Raw genomic sequence first — 17,675 nt, forward strand, 5'->3', positions numbered from 1 at the left:
AAAAAATAGGAATATGTACTGCAGTATAAGCAAAGAAATTATGTTTCATTTCTACAAGGGGGGGGGGGGGGGGGCAGAGGGTAATGGTACACTTACCTGTTTCTCAGCATCCACCTTCATTTTAATAGCCTTAATTTCATTCTCGAGCCTGGCTTCCCAAGCAGATCGCTCCTGCTCCACTGCTAGTTTTATCGCAGCTTCCCTTTCCGCACTAATGTCGGGCCTCTGGAAATTAAAAAAAACAAGTTTTGTAATATTTTTTCTTACTATACGTTAATTAGAAACAAGTACCATATTTACTCGCATAATGTCCGCAGTAATTTGGCTACATTTTTGACAAAAAAAATGGGGTGCGGACATTATGAAGTATAGATCGAAAAAAAAAATTTTTCCTTAAAATTTTACATGTTTTGTGTAGAGTAAAAAAATTGTTCTCTCATAAATAGTTTACTAGTACCCTGATTTTACGTATGCTCACGATTAGTGTTAGATGCCACTCTTTTTTTTTCTTCTCTCACTCGCGTGTGCGCTCTTACGTTCAGAAGCCGCAGCCAGCCTACACAAAACAAACTCTTTGCGTGAAAAGATATTTTTTTAATTTTTCATTGAGATGGCCACTAACGGCACGGGGCCTTTCAGGGGTGGCCAAGGTTGCTTTATCTGGTGCGGACTTTATGCGGATTTTAAAAAATTCCATTTCAAGTATTTAAAAAGAAATGTGCGGACACTATGCGATGGCGGACATTATGCGATTAAATACAGTATTTATTAGTTGTTTCACTTGTCTTCCCCAGCAACTATCATGTCTGACATGTTGGCTCAGTGCTTAAGAGCCATTGGCTGATAAGCCAAAATTCCGGATTCGCTTCCCGGTCGAGCTGCAGAGTAATATACTAGTAAAAAAATAATTTTTTTTTCTGAACACCCTTTTTTTTTAATATACAAGAAAAAAATTCCTACGATGCTCATGGCATGCAACAAAAGGGCATAATCCAAGATGCTTATACACCATCAGCACATTTTACCCAAACAAATCAACTAATTTTACGAGTGATTGCTCGCTCACATTTCGGGTAACTTATTCAAACATCTCTTTAGTGCAGGTGAATCATCACTGACTTTCCCTGAATAACTAATGCCATTACCAGAATAAATTAACATCCTTATTTTTTTTTCTAGAATAAGATAATTTCCTGAGTTTTTCATAAGATAACTCCCGAAATATTCCAGGATAAAATACAGTAGAATCCCGCTGATGCGACCACTCACGGTTTCTGGAAAAACGGACTTATAAACGGAATGGTCGCAATAGAGAATTCGGGCCAGTTCTAGAATCAAGCCAACAATGTTACCAAATCAAAATCCAAAAACAAATGCGTGTGTCATCAACAATTATTCACAAAACCAAACCAGTAGTGTAACCAAATCGGTGTCCAAGAAACAAAGCTTAATAAGTCGTGAACAATCACTATTAAAAACCAAGAGAAATCCTAAACAACAAGCGAGAGTAGCGTATCCACAAGTGAGCAAGATCACACTAACCAGTCGCAAGACAAAGGCACAGGACCGGGACGGCAATAGACGCGCGTATAGATGCTATCAGGTGATGCGCGCAGTTTACCGGTATTGGCTAGCGTGGACAGTCTAGAGTGGTGGTATCTATTTTTAGCCGTCTTTTGTATGCCTGCCTGCTTACAGTACAGCTCTCGCCAAGATGAATGTGCACACATAGCGCCCAACAAAGTGTAACAGACTTGTTTTTCAGCCAATTTTACTCAAATTTTCGACTTTCTCTGCTCAAATTTTTCACGGTTTCTCAAAAACCGGTCGTATAAACGGAATGGACGCATCAGAGGGGGGTCGCATCGGCGGGATTCTACTGTAACTCCCCTCACCTTTCCAGAATAAGATATATCCCTAACTTTTCCAGAATACGATAAATCCCAGACTTTTTCCAGTTTCACGATAGTTTTCGAGATTAAAATTTCCCCGACTCTTCCAGCTCTCCAGACACGCGGACACCTGCACAGGCGTGTTATCGACCCACCTCGATCTTCTCGAGGCTGGTGTCGCTGGGGCTGCGCTCCATGGACGCGGTGGCCATCCGGAAGCGCGACCTCAGGCTCTCTAGCTCCGCCTTGTAGTCGTGGAGCAGCGCGTCGGCCTGCTCCTTCAGCGCCCGCGCCTTCTCCGCCTCGGCCGCGTCCAGCCTCCGCCGGAGCTCCGAGCCCAGCGCTTGACGGCCCGCTTCCTCCTCGGCCAGCCTCCGCTCCGAGTCCGCTCGCAGCGCCTCCAGCTCCCGCTCCCTCGCGGCCAGGGCCTGCGTGGCAGTCGTCGGTCCGTGAGCGAGTCGCGAGGCAACACTTACAACCACGTACCACGCGCCGAGACGTCAACACTGCAGTTGTTTCGTACTGAAACTGTCGCCAGACGACACGAGAGTCAAAAACCTGTGGCCGAACGTCCGATGACGACGCCGGTACCAGATGTGAAAACCACCGGGTCTCTCTCCTGGTGGCAGACAGGATCGCTCGAGTTAACGGCAACCAAAATGGCGCCATATTTGAATTTTGAACAGCGTCCAACACTCTGATTAGTTAATATAAATCTAGGGTAAGCACTATTTACAAATCCAACAGCAGTAGTCTTACCGCAATATGATTGACACGGTAAAGGCACCTTAACCACGGCACAGGTACGGCGGCCGTGCCAGATTAGCGATTATGCTGAACTACAGATTGTCGACACCGTTTTAATGAGTTAACCTAAAAATTAATTAATATACAGTAAAACAGTACTCAAAGCCAGTTTTAATAAGCCACGCTATATCAAAAAAAAATTTCACCAGAGCGTTACTGTTCAAAAAAATCTGATGTCACATCGCGTCTGTTGACAAATGCTTGGATCAAACCAAAAAAAAAATCTGATTATAGTCAGACCACACAATGAGCAAAAACCTAACAATGCTGACCACGTCAGCAAAATGTGAACCACGATTAACAATAAACTGAAAATTATGAGAACAGATGATGATGATGAATAGTGACTTTAAAGTGTCAACATCGAGATCTTTCCAGGTGATGGTTGGCAACGACTGACGAGATGAGAATGGAGCATTGACGAGATGAATATTTAAGAGGGAACTGGAAGAACCACAATAAAACCCTACTGAGTAATGGAAAAATAGGATTGGGAAAAAAACCAAACATGGTTTTTGTTTAAATTTTTTTTTTTAGTTTTAAACTAGTTTTTTTTTTATTATGTTATTTTGGTTCTCAATATGTCCAAATGAAAGCCGCTTTCTGCTACTCATGTTGAATCAGTAAACTTATAACATCAATTAATTTAAATCCAGCAAATCTGCACATCCAACTTGGACTTAACTGCAGAAAGGATATTTTCCCACAGGAGGAGGATTTTCCATAGGATGGGTGTTTCTCACAGAACGGGGGTTTACAGTACATTTTACAGTACATATTGAATTACAAGTACCACTCATTTGGATTTATTATTGGCCATTACTGTCTACGGATTGCAACAGAAAAAGAAATACTTCTGCGTTGCGACTGCTGCCTTGAAACTACGCAGGACAGTTATCAAGCTTATGCATGCACTATGTTTGGCAGAATTTCCATTCTTGAATCACGGCATAAAATGCTGTCAACTTCAATATAGACTCGAAAATAAAATAAAATAAAATAAAGTCAAAAAATTATTTTTGTGTTTAAAGTTTATGTTAAATGAAACATGGCACGGTAAGCACACAAAACCGGATAACCCGCAAACGACGGATGATCGGGAGTCTAATTGTAGTTTTGATGGGAATACCAACTGTGGAAAAAATGGAGATGTTACCAGCTACAAAACAGGAACACTGTACTGAGGGAAGTATAAATGCTAACAGTACAGCAATGTGGCCTGGTGGAAACGGTTCATAACCGGAGTAATTTTTAGGCGTAAAACAACTAGTACAGATTCTTTGAAAGCACTTTAAGGGGCTTGCATTTCACTTTTATCTTCATTTCTCTGCCATTTAATGTTACGGTCACCGATCAAATTTCACAGTTGTCCTGTGATGACGAGAAGACTGCGCGCAAATAAAAAACCAGAAATGTGTGAGCGGTTCGATTGCTGAACCCGAGAATGCCAGGTTAGACACGTTCCACTGTAAGTTAGCGGTTAGACACAAGGTTAGACACGTCCCACTGTAATTTAGCGGTTAGACATGAGGTTAGACACGTCCCACTGTAATTTAGTGGTTAGACATGAGGTTAGACCCGTCCCACTGTAATTTAGCGGTTAGACACAAGGTTAGACCCGTCCCACTGTAATTTAGCGGTTAGACATGAGGTTAGACACGTCCCACTGTAATTTAGCGGTTAGACACGAGGTTAGATACGTCCCACTGTAATTTAGCGGTTAGACACGAGGTTAGACCCGTCCCACTGTAATTTAGCGGTTAGACATGAGGTTAGACCCGTCCCACTGTAATTTAGCGGTTAGACACGAGGTTGGACATGTCCCACTGTAATTTAGCAGTTAGACACGAGGTTAGACATGTCCCAATGTAATTTAGCGGTTAGACACGAGGTTAGACACGAGGTTAAACACGTCCAAATGTAATTTAGCGGTTAGACACGAGGTTAGACACGTCCCACTGTAATTTAGCGGTTAGACACGAGGTTAGACACGTCCCACTGTGATTTAGCGGTTAGACACGAGGTTAGACACGTCCCACTGTGATTTAGCGGTTAGACACGTCCCACTGTAATTTAGCGGTTAGACACGAGGTTAGACACGTTCCACTGTGATTTAGCGGTTAGACACGAGGTTAGACACGTCCCACTATGATTCAGCTCCCGGGCCCTCCCGACCGGGCCGCTCACCAGCTGGGCCTCCGCCTCTCGCTCGCGGCCCAGAGCCGCGCCCAGGTCCGCGCATAGCCGCACCAGCTCCCCGCGGTCCAGGGCGGCACGCGTGCGCATCAGCGACAGCTCGTCTCGCAGCCCGCACAGCGCCCGCGACGCCGTCCTCCCGGCGGCCAGCAGCAGCCCGCGAAGCCGGTCCGCCTCGGCGCGCGTGCTGCCCAGGTTCTCCTGCGAGGTCACGAGAGACTGTCATGCTGTCCCCCCCCCCCCCCCCCCGGACCCCTTCCGGCGAGCATGCGGCGACACACAAGACACTGAGGGGTGATTATACCCGATCCACCATCTTTCACCCCTCAAACCAGGGGTGCCCACAAGGTGGGGGGGGGGGGGGGGGAACGACGCAGACTGCGTCATTAAAAAATTCCGGGGGGGTGGGGGGGGGGGTTAAAAACCGAGAAAAAATGTAAATATATTATTTACATCATTACAACTTCCAATGTGTGAAAATAATACGTTTCCGAGTGCTTTGATAATATCGGAAAAAGGGATCTCGTAAATCAAAATTGCAGCAAACCCCAGCGCCCTTCTTTCCTCAAACAAAAGCAGTTTGGCATGCATCTGTCGGTTCAGGAAGATGGAAATATTACCTGATATATGACCAAAAATTATTATAATTAGAAAATCAGTTTTTAATTAATGCAAAATGTGATAAAATATAATACTAAAAAAAGTATAATATTATAAAATAATTGAGTAAATCATTGAGATAAATGGCATAAAAAAATTGTGGGGGGGGGGGGGTGGGGGGGCAGTACATTAGGTTTTGGGGGGGGGGGGGGTGAGTCATAGTGTTTGGGGGGGGTGGGCACATCTGCCTCAAACAACTCTAGCTGAAGAATAAAACCATTAAAATAACTTCAAGTGCGATAAAAGGTAATGAAAAAAAAAACACTTGAATCTCGCTGAAAAACTAGAAAGGCATCTCACAATGAAAGAAGCCAGCGTGATGACGGGAACAAAACAAAAAAAATATTCTGCAAAACAAGCATCGAATTTAGCAGGCCACGTGACGATGTGTATGTGTCACGCAGTTGATTGGTCAGACACTGTGCAAACTGAAATACGAAAAAGTGTGCAATTCGAAAAACACAGTGTCATGCACTCTGTGGTCTGACATGACTCACAACAGAATGAAGAGTCGGACACCTCACCATATCGCCACAGTGCATCGACACAAAAACAGTGGGCATCTCAAAAGTACGTTACATTGGAACACGCAAGTTGCCATTATATTGCTTTTGATGCAGTTTCATGCTTTTTGACAACAAAAATTTCTTAAAAGTATGAAATTACTCTCAAATAAACAAAAAACTTTTAGAGTAGAACTTTTCCTCCATCCTACCTCATACACACACATGATTTGTTCATATCATAAATATTTCTCTCAATTTATACTTCAAACAATTTTCTCAAGTCTCTTCCAATAAAAAAAATTAAACTAGAAATAAAAAAATTAAACTTGAAATAAAAAAAATGTATCTCAATTAATGAAAAACTGTTGATCAATAGCTCGTAATTTTTTTTTTGTGAAAGGTTTATTGAGTTTTACAAACAGGAAATAAAAAATAGTGAAAGGTTCACTCCAGTATATCAGAGGTTCCAATTCCATAGATGCAAACATTTATTAGCAATTTAGATTTTTTTAGTGTTATGTACGTATATGTATTTAGAAATTACCAAGATGCAATTTTAACTATACTTACACTAAAACACATTTAATTGGATACACATAAATGGCTTAGTCAAAATATTTTTTCCCCTCATAGAAACTTGGAACAGCATGACTCACAGGTATGGCATTCATAATGGATAAGCAGGATGCAAACGGTTAAAAACAATACTAACTGTAGGTAGCCTTGAAAGCCTTGAAATAAAGTGCAAGATGTTTACTGAAGAGAGCAAAGAAATAACAATTACTGCAAAGCATTGTAAATATATTTTCTACGGTCAAACTTTAAATTGAAATTAATAAGTAACATTTAAAGTTTCATTTTATTTGTGGCTGTGTAGCGAAGGAAGACATCTTATGATGGAGGGTATATTGCAAAAGAGAATACAATATTGAAGGTAGTTTTAAATTCCAAGTGGAAACAAAGTGTCAGGTTATTAATAATTTCATAATCTTGAATTCATATATCCAATGATTTTTTCTTAGATTCCAATAATCCATACAACAAACACATCACTAAAAATTATTGCAAATGTGAAATTATTTGATAAAAATATTGTCGAGAACCTTATCAAGTGACAAGACAACATCTGTAAACTAAAGTAAAATTTAATTTTTGACATAAACATGAGTCGGTTCAAATCTCTGAAACATGCGTCAACTAATCGTGAACATCAGTCTTGCATGCTAAAATACAAAAACGTACTCAAGAAGTCAACTTACAATTACAACACATACTCATGCCAGATGTCCAGCTATGAAACTTGCAAACATCTCAAACTTAACACAAACTCTGTAGGTACAATTAAAACTGTGACAAAAAGTTAGCTTTTGAAAATTTGAGATCCCCTTGCACCGATTCTGCATGCGTCCTGCTGACACATTAAAAGTTAGCAAGAGCCAACACTGCCGAATTATCAAATTTTTCGCAATTACGTTACAGAGTATATTAAAAGAGGAAATGTATGCTACAAGGGTTTCACGATTTTACTTCTTTTAAATCTGCGTTCAAACCATTTTCAAAAACACAGTTAAAAGTGGGTTCTTAAAACATATTTAAAGAAGCAGGAAAAATGTAAATATAAATTATGAGTACTGAAATTACACAACTCTAACGCACGCTTAAAAAGCTACAGTCACAGATTGTTCCCAAGATTTGCTGAGCAAGAGTGAAACTTCTGCGGTCACCAATCACAGAGGAGAACACACACTCAATGAAAGCCTGCAGTTTGACCTTGCAGTTAGTCACCTCGCTGGTTCATGGTAACATGGGACATCCACTAACTCTTTTAGTCTCCGTCTGACACGGCATGTTGGCCATTTCCTTTCCTTGTCATTATACATCAACATTATTAACACGATATTCCTGTAAATTTATCACGATAGCTGTCTTGAATTCTTCTGGTTTGTCACAAGATATTTACTAAACATAATTTTCAAGCTGTAAAATGTGAAGCAAGTCATCATTATTGAAGGGTGCAACACATATGATATGAAAACAAAACAAAATACAGTGGAGTCCTGATAATCCGAAAGTCGCTTAGTAAGAAACCAAAAGTCAAAAAGAACTAAGTTTACATCAAAACCACAATGACAATAAATGATAAATACATTGTTATGTATGCATCACATGTGTCATTAGAATGTATCATAAGTATCATTAAAACAACTTTCACTACTGTATTGGGTGGCGTTTCGCTCTCTTTATCAGCCATTTCACCCTGAGATTCAGTTATGTTTAAACAGGCCTCATAAAATAAACTGTATAATCACATGTAGTAATAATACATATTTATGTAATCACATGTTATTATAAAATTTAAGTGTATTTTAAGAATGATGTTGCTTAATCCAAAAAATTTGTTAATACAAAAAGGGTCTGGTTCCAAACATTTTGGATTATCAGGACTCCAATGTAATATAAAACGTGGAATATCACTCTTTGTATCTGCTCTTGTCAATAGTGTAAAAAAATGGTATTTAAAAACTTTTACTGTGACATCTTCAATTATAGACACTTGCATGACTAGGTAACACTATTATGTAACACTTAAACCAATTTAAAATTTAAAAAAAAATTGTGATTAAAAAAAAAATACAAGAGAGCTATCATAACAAACTTACAGGAATATCCCTTAAACAATAGAAATGGCAGTAAAAGTAAATAACCAACATGGCACAAGATGCAGAAACGTACGAGAGTTTAATGGAGTTTGATGTACATTCAGAGGCTATAAACAAAAACTTTTACAATTCATGCAATAAATAACATTAACTTACAAAAAAAGAATGCATGCTGTGCCACCAAATATCTATAATAAAAAAGTTTCAACAGAAGGCATTCTCAAATTCATGCCATTTTGTAACTTTTTTTTAAAATTTTTTATAAAAAATTGCAATGTGAATACGAAGAAAGCACATTTATGCAGCCTGGTTGCGACATACAACTACTGTAAAACATTGTAAAATTTTAAGTGCCAAGGCCAAGGCAAATAATGGTAAATCAGTAATTGACCATTTTCAATAAATTTAAAACCTACAAATTAACAAACACTAGACACATTTTCTTCATTGGTGGTTAAAAATTTACATAGTTTAACCTTTAACAAATTGCTGGCATGTTATCCTTCATGTCCAAATATTTAAGACTGTTCTCATCAATATAAGAATACAAATTTTTTATCATGAACATTCCAAAGTGTTAATTAGAACTGAAATATTTCTCATTCAGTTTAGTAAAAAGTGACAGCAAAAAAAATGTCTTACCTACATGTGTTGATTCAGACTTACGCAACTAACATATTTACATTACCATTACTTTAATGATTGCCAACCAATTCAACACCGGGCAATAGTTTACAAAAAAACATCAGTACTCCAGATAAAATAAAAATTACTTGCATTTTGAGAAACCAGAGCCCTCCTGAGTAAATGTTTTCTACAAAGATGAATGAAAAAAGTATGAACATTAGAATTAGTTTTTTTAGTAATTGTGTGTGCAGTACATCTTAAATCTGAAGAGAGAGGTTAATTTTATAGAAATCAAAAAAATTAAGCTCATGAAAAATTTATATCTTGAGAAAATGCTATGAAGCTCATCAAAACCAAAAACCACCATTCTAATTAGCTCGTATAAATTACATACTATAATACATACGTACAAGAAATGTTGAGAGCCAATGAGGATAGGTTAAGGTGTAGGTGACAAGGACCCAAACACCTGGCAACCAACTAAGGCCAATCTAGCAAATCTAGATAAACACCAACCAGTCAAGTTTTAACATGACTATAACTTTAATCTCCAAGGACAGCAAAGGAACTCATCTAAGCAGGAAAAAAAAAAATCTGACATAACATGAGCCATAGTAAAAAAAAATATAGCACCAAACCATTAATATAAATACATATTGTAATACTTAATTTCGTTCTCAGGCATTACCATGTTTGGTGATTGAAATATTACTATGTACTTTATTTCAATTTCTTCACTACTGTACATACATTCATGCATACCTCACAATATACATATTATAGTTAATAACAGTGGTTGAAATGGACTGTCTACAGACTACTATCAAGCTACATAAGTTACAGATATGACTGGCTTTCAATTTTTAACCTAGTCCCAATAAGACTAACGCAAATTACCCTTTTAAAAGAACTTTAACCGTTCTCAAATGGTAAATGATACCCAAGTAATGATACTACGCCTATAGTTCGAATCCAATACGAATACGAGTATCAAATTATTCTTGAATATGAATATTTAATTTGAACAGTAAGAAGAGAATCCTAATAAAAAAAATTTTCACGTATAACAAATACATAGGATATATCAAATATGTAATGTAGTGGCATTTGGGAAATAGATAAATAATACTAAAGTGAAAGAAGGTTGGTTAGGTTAAGTCAGCTACAATTCGCGGGTGCGCGGGAATAAGGGGATAAGTCAATTATTGGCAAAAAAAATTTATGGTATGAAATAAAGGAGAGCAAGCTCTACAAATTGGTCCGAATGGGTTAAGTCTAGCACCCTTGTGTGTTATTCTATGGCTCTGAACTTTTGGAATGATTAATTACTGATCTTGCATACTTGAAAGAAGTTTAAATGTTTAATATCTTAATTTAAGTAATTTTGACATATCCCCTTTTTCCCGCGCACCCGCGAATTACTGTAGGTAAAATTTTGTTGAAATATTCAAATTTTGAAGGGAAAATATATATTTTTTTTCATGGCAAACAAAATAGGGTTTGCAAAAAAAAAAAAATTTAATAAACAGAGCAAAGCAAATATGTAATGCATTTGCAGTACAGTCAAACCTCTCTGAAACTACCCCTCACAGTTCCCAGGAATAGGGTCGTAATAGAGGGGGGGTCGTAATAAATGTTTTCAGAAATTTTCAGTTCATTTCCACCCCCCCCCCCCTCCCCCCCCCCCTCCCTTCACAAACCGATACTCGCTAGGAAACCAGCCGTACAAAATGGCAGGATGCTGTCACTCACAATGCTAGACGGCTTTGCTTTAAACCCACTTCAACCTTCATGACAAGTCGTCACTCTACAGGCCACCTCTAAAGAAAATATGTCAAAAGACAGTTTATTTTTACTGGTTAGTTTACATGTACATTTCCTGCTTGCTGTAGTTAAATACACTAGAACCCCGATGTCACGAACCCCGGATTTAACAAAGCAGTGATTTTACGAATACATTCTCGGGAACCGTCAAAAAATTGGACATTTTGACCAAAATGTGAAAATCAGAATTTAAAAAAAAAAAAAAACCAAATGAAAGATCATTAAAATCTGTTAATTTTGAAACACAGCGTATTTTTGTGTCGGCTTTAATACTTCCAATAATGTTCATGTAAGAATAACAAAAAAAATAATGGGACATTTCCTTTAAAAATATGGCAGCTGTAGGTTCTGCAATGCGAGTGGGCGCACACGAAACTCGCCCGGCTGGCTGGCGGCAGCGGCTTCATGACACATAAGCTCACCCCTCCTTCCCCTCGGTAACATTCTTCAAGGCTAGCTCATCCCTCCCACACACACAAACCATCTAGTATCCTCCCTTGTAACACCCCAACTTCGCTTCCTTTGAAAAACCCTTCAGTAAGAAAATGCTCTTCACCCTCCCTTCTCCCGTAAAATTGGGCTATTATGAATGGGGTACTGAAGCGGTGAGGGAGGGGTCAAAATATGTCACTTTTCACACCAAGTTCGAGTTCAGTCATCTCTGGCAAGGAATTTACAAGCTTTCAAACTTAAATGTATTTTAATAGCAAGGGTCCTATGAAAAGGAATAAACAGAATAAAATCAAGCCAACAAGTCACCAAACAAAGCATAAAATGGCCCAATGCGTGGTAGCCTTTTTTTTATTCTGAGTGAAGCGACCTTTTTCTGTCAACCCACGGGAAAAGATAATTGCTTGAGCTGTCAAAATAAACATCGCTGTGGCAGTTACAACAAGTCTAGGCGGGCGTGCATCCAGTCGGTCGCTGTGTATTGTCAACTGATAGTAATCAAAATCAAGAGAAATCCAGCAGGTAGCTTTGCCTTAACTGCTTACCACACTAGACACTCGCAAAAAGCTAAACGTAAACACGTTACCACAAAAACCTTTATCTACACCCTGCCGGCAAAGGGACGTGGAATGGGGGTTGTCAAGCGCTGACAGCGGTCAACAGGAAGTGGTATCTATTTTTAGATATGCGCTGCTACTGCAGTACAGCACTCGGCAAGAGAAACGCAGTAACACGCTACTCACCACAAGAAACTGATTTTCGGTCCGATTTTCTTTGGATTTTCAGCAATTTTTCCACGGTTCCTTCAAATCGGGTTGTAATAGAGAGGTGGTCGCAATAAATGGGGTCGCAACAAAAAGGTTTTACTGTATGTCAAGAAACTTGAAGAGGATGGGTTTAAAAAAAATGTACAGTGAGCAGTTCTAATCTAAAGTTAAAAATGATGTAGGTAAAAAATAAAATGAAATTTATTTGGTTATATTTTTCACTATGCGAAAATAAATCTGTATTTATATTAAAATATACTGATTACATTTTTTCACTTGTTTTAACTAGTGTAGGAACACTGTAGCTGCTTAGAATATTTCTCAATTTTTCTGTACAGTGTAAAAGGGGTGAAGATTTCTCCCCCCCTCTTAGCGTGTCCCTTATTTTTTTTGTGCCACAAATGAGAAGATAATTGCCTGAGCGGTTACTACGCTAGAAAAGTGAGTTTAGGCCTGGATCCGGTCACAGTTCTCAGAGTATTATCCGCCAGAAAAACATTGTAGTAGATTCTTAAGCTCTTTATCAGTCTTTGCTGAGAGTGTGCGACCAGATGTTTTCCAAGAGATTAATACAAGTTGATTTTATTTAAAGTTACACTATATGTATAAACATATGTACATACATATTTAAAAAAAAGCTTAGTTTTTTACATAACTTAAGCTTAACATAAACTTAGTATTTAAACCACCTTGTAACTTAAACATGCACGTATAAAAAAATTAGGAGTCAGTAATGGGGGGAAAACCAGTGTTTCCGAGAAATGAAATTAAAAAGGAATTGAACAAGAAAGGCCTAAGTACTGTACAATACTATGAACACCTAAGCTTACAATAGAACCTACTCTTAGATTTAAAAAAAATTCTGACGAACTACATTAAGAGCATATAATTAAAAATACTTAAAAATCATATTTAAAGATTTAAATGTTTTTAAAGTTCAGTGGAAGTCCTGCCAAGATGTAAACCACATGAATGGTAGTAAAAAAATCTTTATGGTGCCTTAGATATTTCCTGAACGCTAATTTAAATGATGTCAACTACGCAAACAAATTCAACAGTGAAGGGCGATATAGATAAAAACTGATACTGATCCAATCACCGTTACATTTCTACAGCAGATCCGACAACCAAAATACTTTTGTAAATAATCACAGTGCAAAGTCTCCAGAAAGTAAAAATTTAAGAATAAGTCAGTACCTTAATGGAATGATTTTAAATAAGAATTTTTGGCAGTTGACAAAAAAATACCTATTTTACTGTATAAACTATGTGCACATTATGCCTTCGACTATTTACCAAAAAAAAACATTCAAGTATAGCCTTAAATTAAAGAAAAATTGGAGTAAAAGATGCCTATGAACTATAAACTAAAACTACGTACATAAAATATATGGGTAACACATGTATGGATAAATAATCGTACGTTTTTTCCATGGGTGTCAGTTATTTAAGTATTGGTTGGAAATGATTGTGTCCGAAATCCAGAAAATTGGGATTATCGACCAAAAGCCTGCCAAGGTGAGTAGCCCTGCAGCTTCCGGCAACGAAGCAACAGTTGTTGAACCATCATGGCGGTAAGTTGTGCTATCGTGCACGCTTGCTGCATTTCGAGTTGTTCGCGAGTGAATCGTTATTAATTGTTTCGTTTTATATGGATTTTACAGTCTCGTACGTCTCTAGACAAAAAATTTGGTCCTCCCCAAAACTGATACCGATTGGCACATCGCTAAAAACAAACCCAGTCCATTTGAACCACTGCGATCAATACCATCCATGCACGTCACGAGCGGGCACGTCAATCACCAACTGAGCGGAACACTCGGGAGAAGTTATCGCACGGCTTGTTGGTTTTCTTTTCGAGTCTCTCGGTTGGCGGCCTGGTGTCTGTACCTGCAGGAGGGCAACCAGGGTGCAGGTGTCTTCCAGCCGCCGCTGGAGCTCGGGCGCCGCCGGGCCGGCGCTGCCCTCCGAGATGCTGGACGGCATGGACTCGTCGATGTAGAAGTCCGCTGCGACGAACTCCTGGCTGCGGGCGGCGGCGGCGGGGGTTGGGAGGGGAGGGGACCGGGGCGGGGGGGGAGGGCAGGGGGGACCTCCTCCGCGAGCCGCAGGCGGGGACACCAACCTCCAGCGTGGCGATGGTAGCGCCTGCCCCGCCGGTCACCGCCGCCACCTGCTTCGCGTCGAACCTCAACTCGACGGGGCTCTGGCCGACCTTCTCGAACTCCTCCGTGTCTGTCTCCGACTCAAAGCCCCTGGAAAGAAAGAGTTACACTCTCGTCGACAAGGGGATTATAAGTTGTGATGGGTTGATAGAAACTGGAAACCAGTATCTGTATACAGTGGCGTAGCCAGGATTTGTGTATGGGGGGGGGGGGGGGGGGGGTTTTCAGAAGCATCCTCCCCCCCCCCCCCCCACGTTTTAAAGCGGTGGGTCCGGCAGTCCTCCCCCGGGAAAATTTGGATTTTAAGGTGTAAAATAGTGCTATTTCAGCAGTTTTCGGTACTAAAATTTAAATATTGTAATGGTAAAAATTTTATTAATTTTAATATGAAATTTGTTTGAGTGATGAATAAGAAATTAAAGATTTGGTGCTAAGAGGGGGGGGGGTTGAACCCCTGACCCCCCCCCCCTGGCTCCGCCCCTGTCTGTATATGACTCAAAGCCCCTGCAAACAAAGTTTCACGGTTATCCTACAAAATAATTTCAATAACCCTCACAAGGCCAAACCTAACAATTGGCTAAATTTTCAGGGGAGTTAATTCGGTTTTGTGTTAAGAAAAAATTCTGAAGTAACCTTCTGTAACTTGGGTAAATTCTGATTTTGTAAGCAGAACATTCAATCTATTCCAATTAAATAAAAAAATCTGCAAAATAAACTACCTACCTAAAAACACAAGAAACAGTAGGACTGCAAAAAAATTCAGTAAGAATGCAACTATACAATAATTTTATACAAAAAATTAACAGGATTTATGAAGTCTTTACATACACCATTTAATAGCATGTATGACTATGCACTAAGAATAAATCTTAAAATAAAAAAGCATGTTTTATAGAATAAATATCACACATTTTATGCTAAAATTAAGTTTGAAAAGTAGGGTGCGATTTTTATGCAAGATATTATTGTTGAGATAAAGTGTCATAAAAACAAAACTTATTGGAATAAAAGCATGTTAAATTAAAAAGTAGAGTATAAAAAAGCATGCCAAACATTTTAAATTTATTAGCCATGCAACAAAAAAATATTTTGTTCGACTTTAGGTAAAAAAAAAAAAAGCTAAAACCATGACTCACACATGGGCCGGAACTTACGTCTAACTATCGTCGTCGTACACAATAACCTTGAAAGAGTGCTGGCTATCAAATGCAGTTTACTCTGCACGAGACAGAGCCCGCTATGCAAGCAATCAGCAAGCTATTCATATCGATATTGGACTATGCGAACGCACTCGATACGGACATCAAAAAACCTAACCGAACACCAACTAGTGCTGGCTAAATTTTTATACGCACTATACAGCGGTGACGAAGACAAACAGGTAAAGGTTTATTAAAAATATATTAAAAGAAAATTTACACATTGGACAACTTCATATTTATGTCAATTAAAAATGTGGTAATAATGTAATGAATATAAGGTTACATCATATTTTGCGGGTACATCTTAAACAAGTTTTACTGTAATATATTGTAATTACTTTATTTTCCCATTATAACTATCAAACAGCTCGACAGCAACTGGAAAACCGACTGCTGTTGCACTGCACGGTGCTTTATCCCGTCATATTTACTACCTACACAAAGCGCTCTGAATCTAACAGCGGTACCAAAAACATCATGCAATTTGTATACGAGTTCTTTTTTTTTACATCCTAAAAAAAAAGTGTGACGATAATATAATACACGGTACAGGAGACGGGAGACTGGAGACAGAATTTCTCCCTTAAATTTCTTCAACTTTTCTAATATTTTACGTGGATTTCCTGACTTTCCAGAATGTGGGAAAACGCCATCAAATCTGCGCCTGACAACACGGTACGCGTGCAGCTCAGTGGCCAGGCAGTCTGGAGGAAGGTTCGAACCTGTCCTGGTCCCTGAGGTGCGTCACTCCCTGCACGAGGACCGGGCTGGGGCTCTGTCCCGGGAGCTGCTTGTCCGCCTCCGTCGGCTGGAGGAGGCCCTCGGAGCCGGCTTCCGCAAGGCCCGCTTCCGCCACCACCTTCACCTGTGGCGAAACACACACACACCACCTTCACCTGTGGCGAAACACACACACACGCCACCTTCACCTGCGGCGAAACACACACACACGCCCACCCTCCAGCGGCTCTCGTCCCGAACACACTTCACTCACCCATCACTAGAGACCCGAAAATTTCACGGATTCGTCTGGCCTCAGGGTAGAATTCAAAGTCACAGGTGTGTTAAACCGACGTTTGCTTATCCATTGGTTGATTTCTTAGAGGGGAACAGTTTTATACGTGTTAATTGGCACTAGCTGATTCGCTTACTTCTCTCCTAGCTGGGCATCGTTGGCTCTCGGTCGTAGAGGGGCCTGTCCAAATAACTGCGGTCCAATCATGAACACAGTGCGAGAGTAACACAGTGCGAGAGTGTGAAGGTCTGCATTCTAACTTGCGACTAAAAATGAATGTGCGAAATTTCCGTATCTCTACCCATCACTAACGCGTGTCTCATCCTTAGTTTTCAGCGTGCATTCATACTTTCAAAGAACCACATCTGGTTCCAGTGAACTCTGTTGCCAGATACCCCCCAAAGAGCACAAAATGTTCAGACACAACTTTATAATGTAATGAAAATTAGTTCAATTTTACTTAAAAAAAAGTTTTTGTAATATATAATTCTGAATGAAATTTTGAGAACATATTTTCTTGTCAAATTTCATCAAGTGACAAGACACCATCTTAGTTTTAGTCATGTTTGACATCATTTTTTTAATTTCATTTAATTTTAAACATGAATGTTTAAAATTTAAATATTTTTTTTTCCTTTTCAGAATGTTTAACACTGAAATAATACTGCCAAATTACTATTTTATGGTTTTAGAAAAATTAACAATAGTGAAATCAAAAATTTACAATAACTTGTTATAATAATTGATAGTACACAAAATAAGAATTTTATCGTTAAAATACTTGGTAGTTTCAATTTGGCAACAGTGGGCACCATTTACTCTGTACTGCAATATAAGCATAAGACCTAAAAACACTTCTCGTAAATTATCATAAAGGGGATCAGGATTAATGTGGATTAGTATG

General features: G+C 39.1%; 1 protein-coding gene across 2 annotated transcripts in view; it reads right to left on the bottom strand.

Annotated features, from left to right (window-relative positions):
- The window catches only part of LOC134538689 (RB1-inducible coiled-coil protein 1), a 104,774-nt gene that overhangs the window by 36,732 nt on the left and 50,367 nt on the right, over positions 1-17,675 (bottom strand). For both annotated transcript variants that reach the window (XM_063380118.1, XM_063380119.1), the window contains exons 11-15: positions 16,479-16,621; positions 14,515-14,644; positions 4,887-5,096; positions 2,048-2,320; positions 97-225 (exon numbers count right to left, since the gene is read on the bottom strand). In XM_063380118.1, the coding sequence (XP_063236188.1) occupies positions 97-225; positions 2,048-2,320; positions 4,887-5,096; positions 14,515-14,644; positions 16,479-16,621 (885 nt within the window). The remainder of the gene's footprint in view (positions 1-96; positions 226-2,047; positions 2,321-4,886; positions 5,097-14,514; positions 14,645-16,478; positions 16,622-17,675) is intronic.

Source organism: Bacillus rossius, chromosome 14 (genome assembly GCF_032445375.1).
Source record: "Bacillus rossius redtenbacheri isolate Brsri chromosome 14, Brsri_v3, whole genome shotgun sequence".
Taxonomy (NCBI): domain Eukaryota; kingdom Metazoa; phylum Arthropoda; class Insecta; order Phasmatodea; family Bacillidae; genus Bacillus; species Bacillus rossius.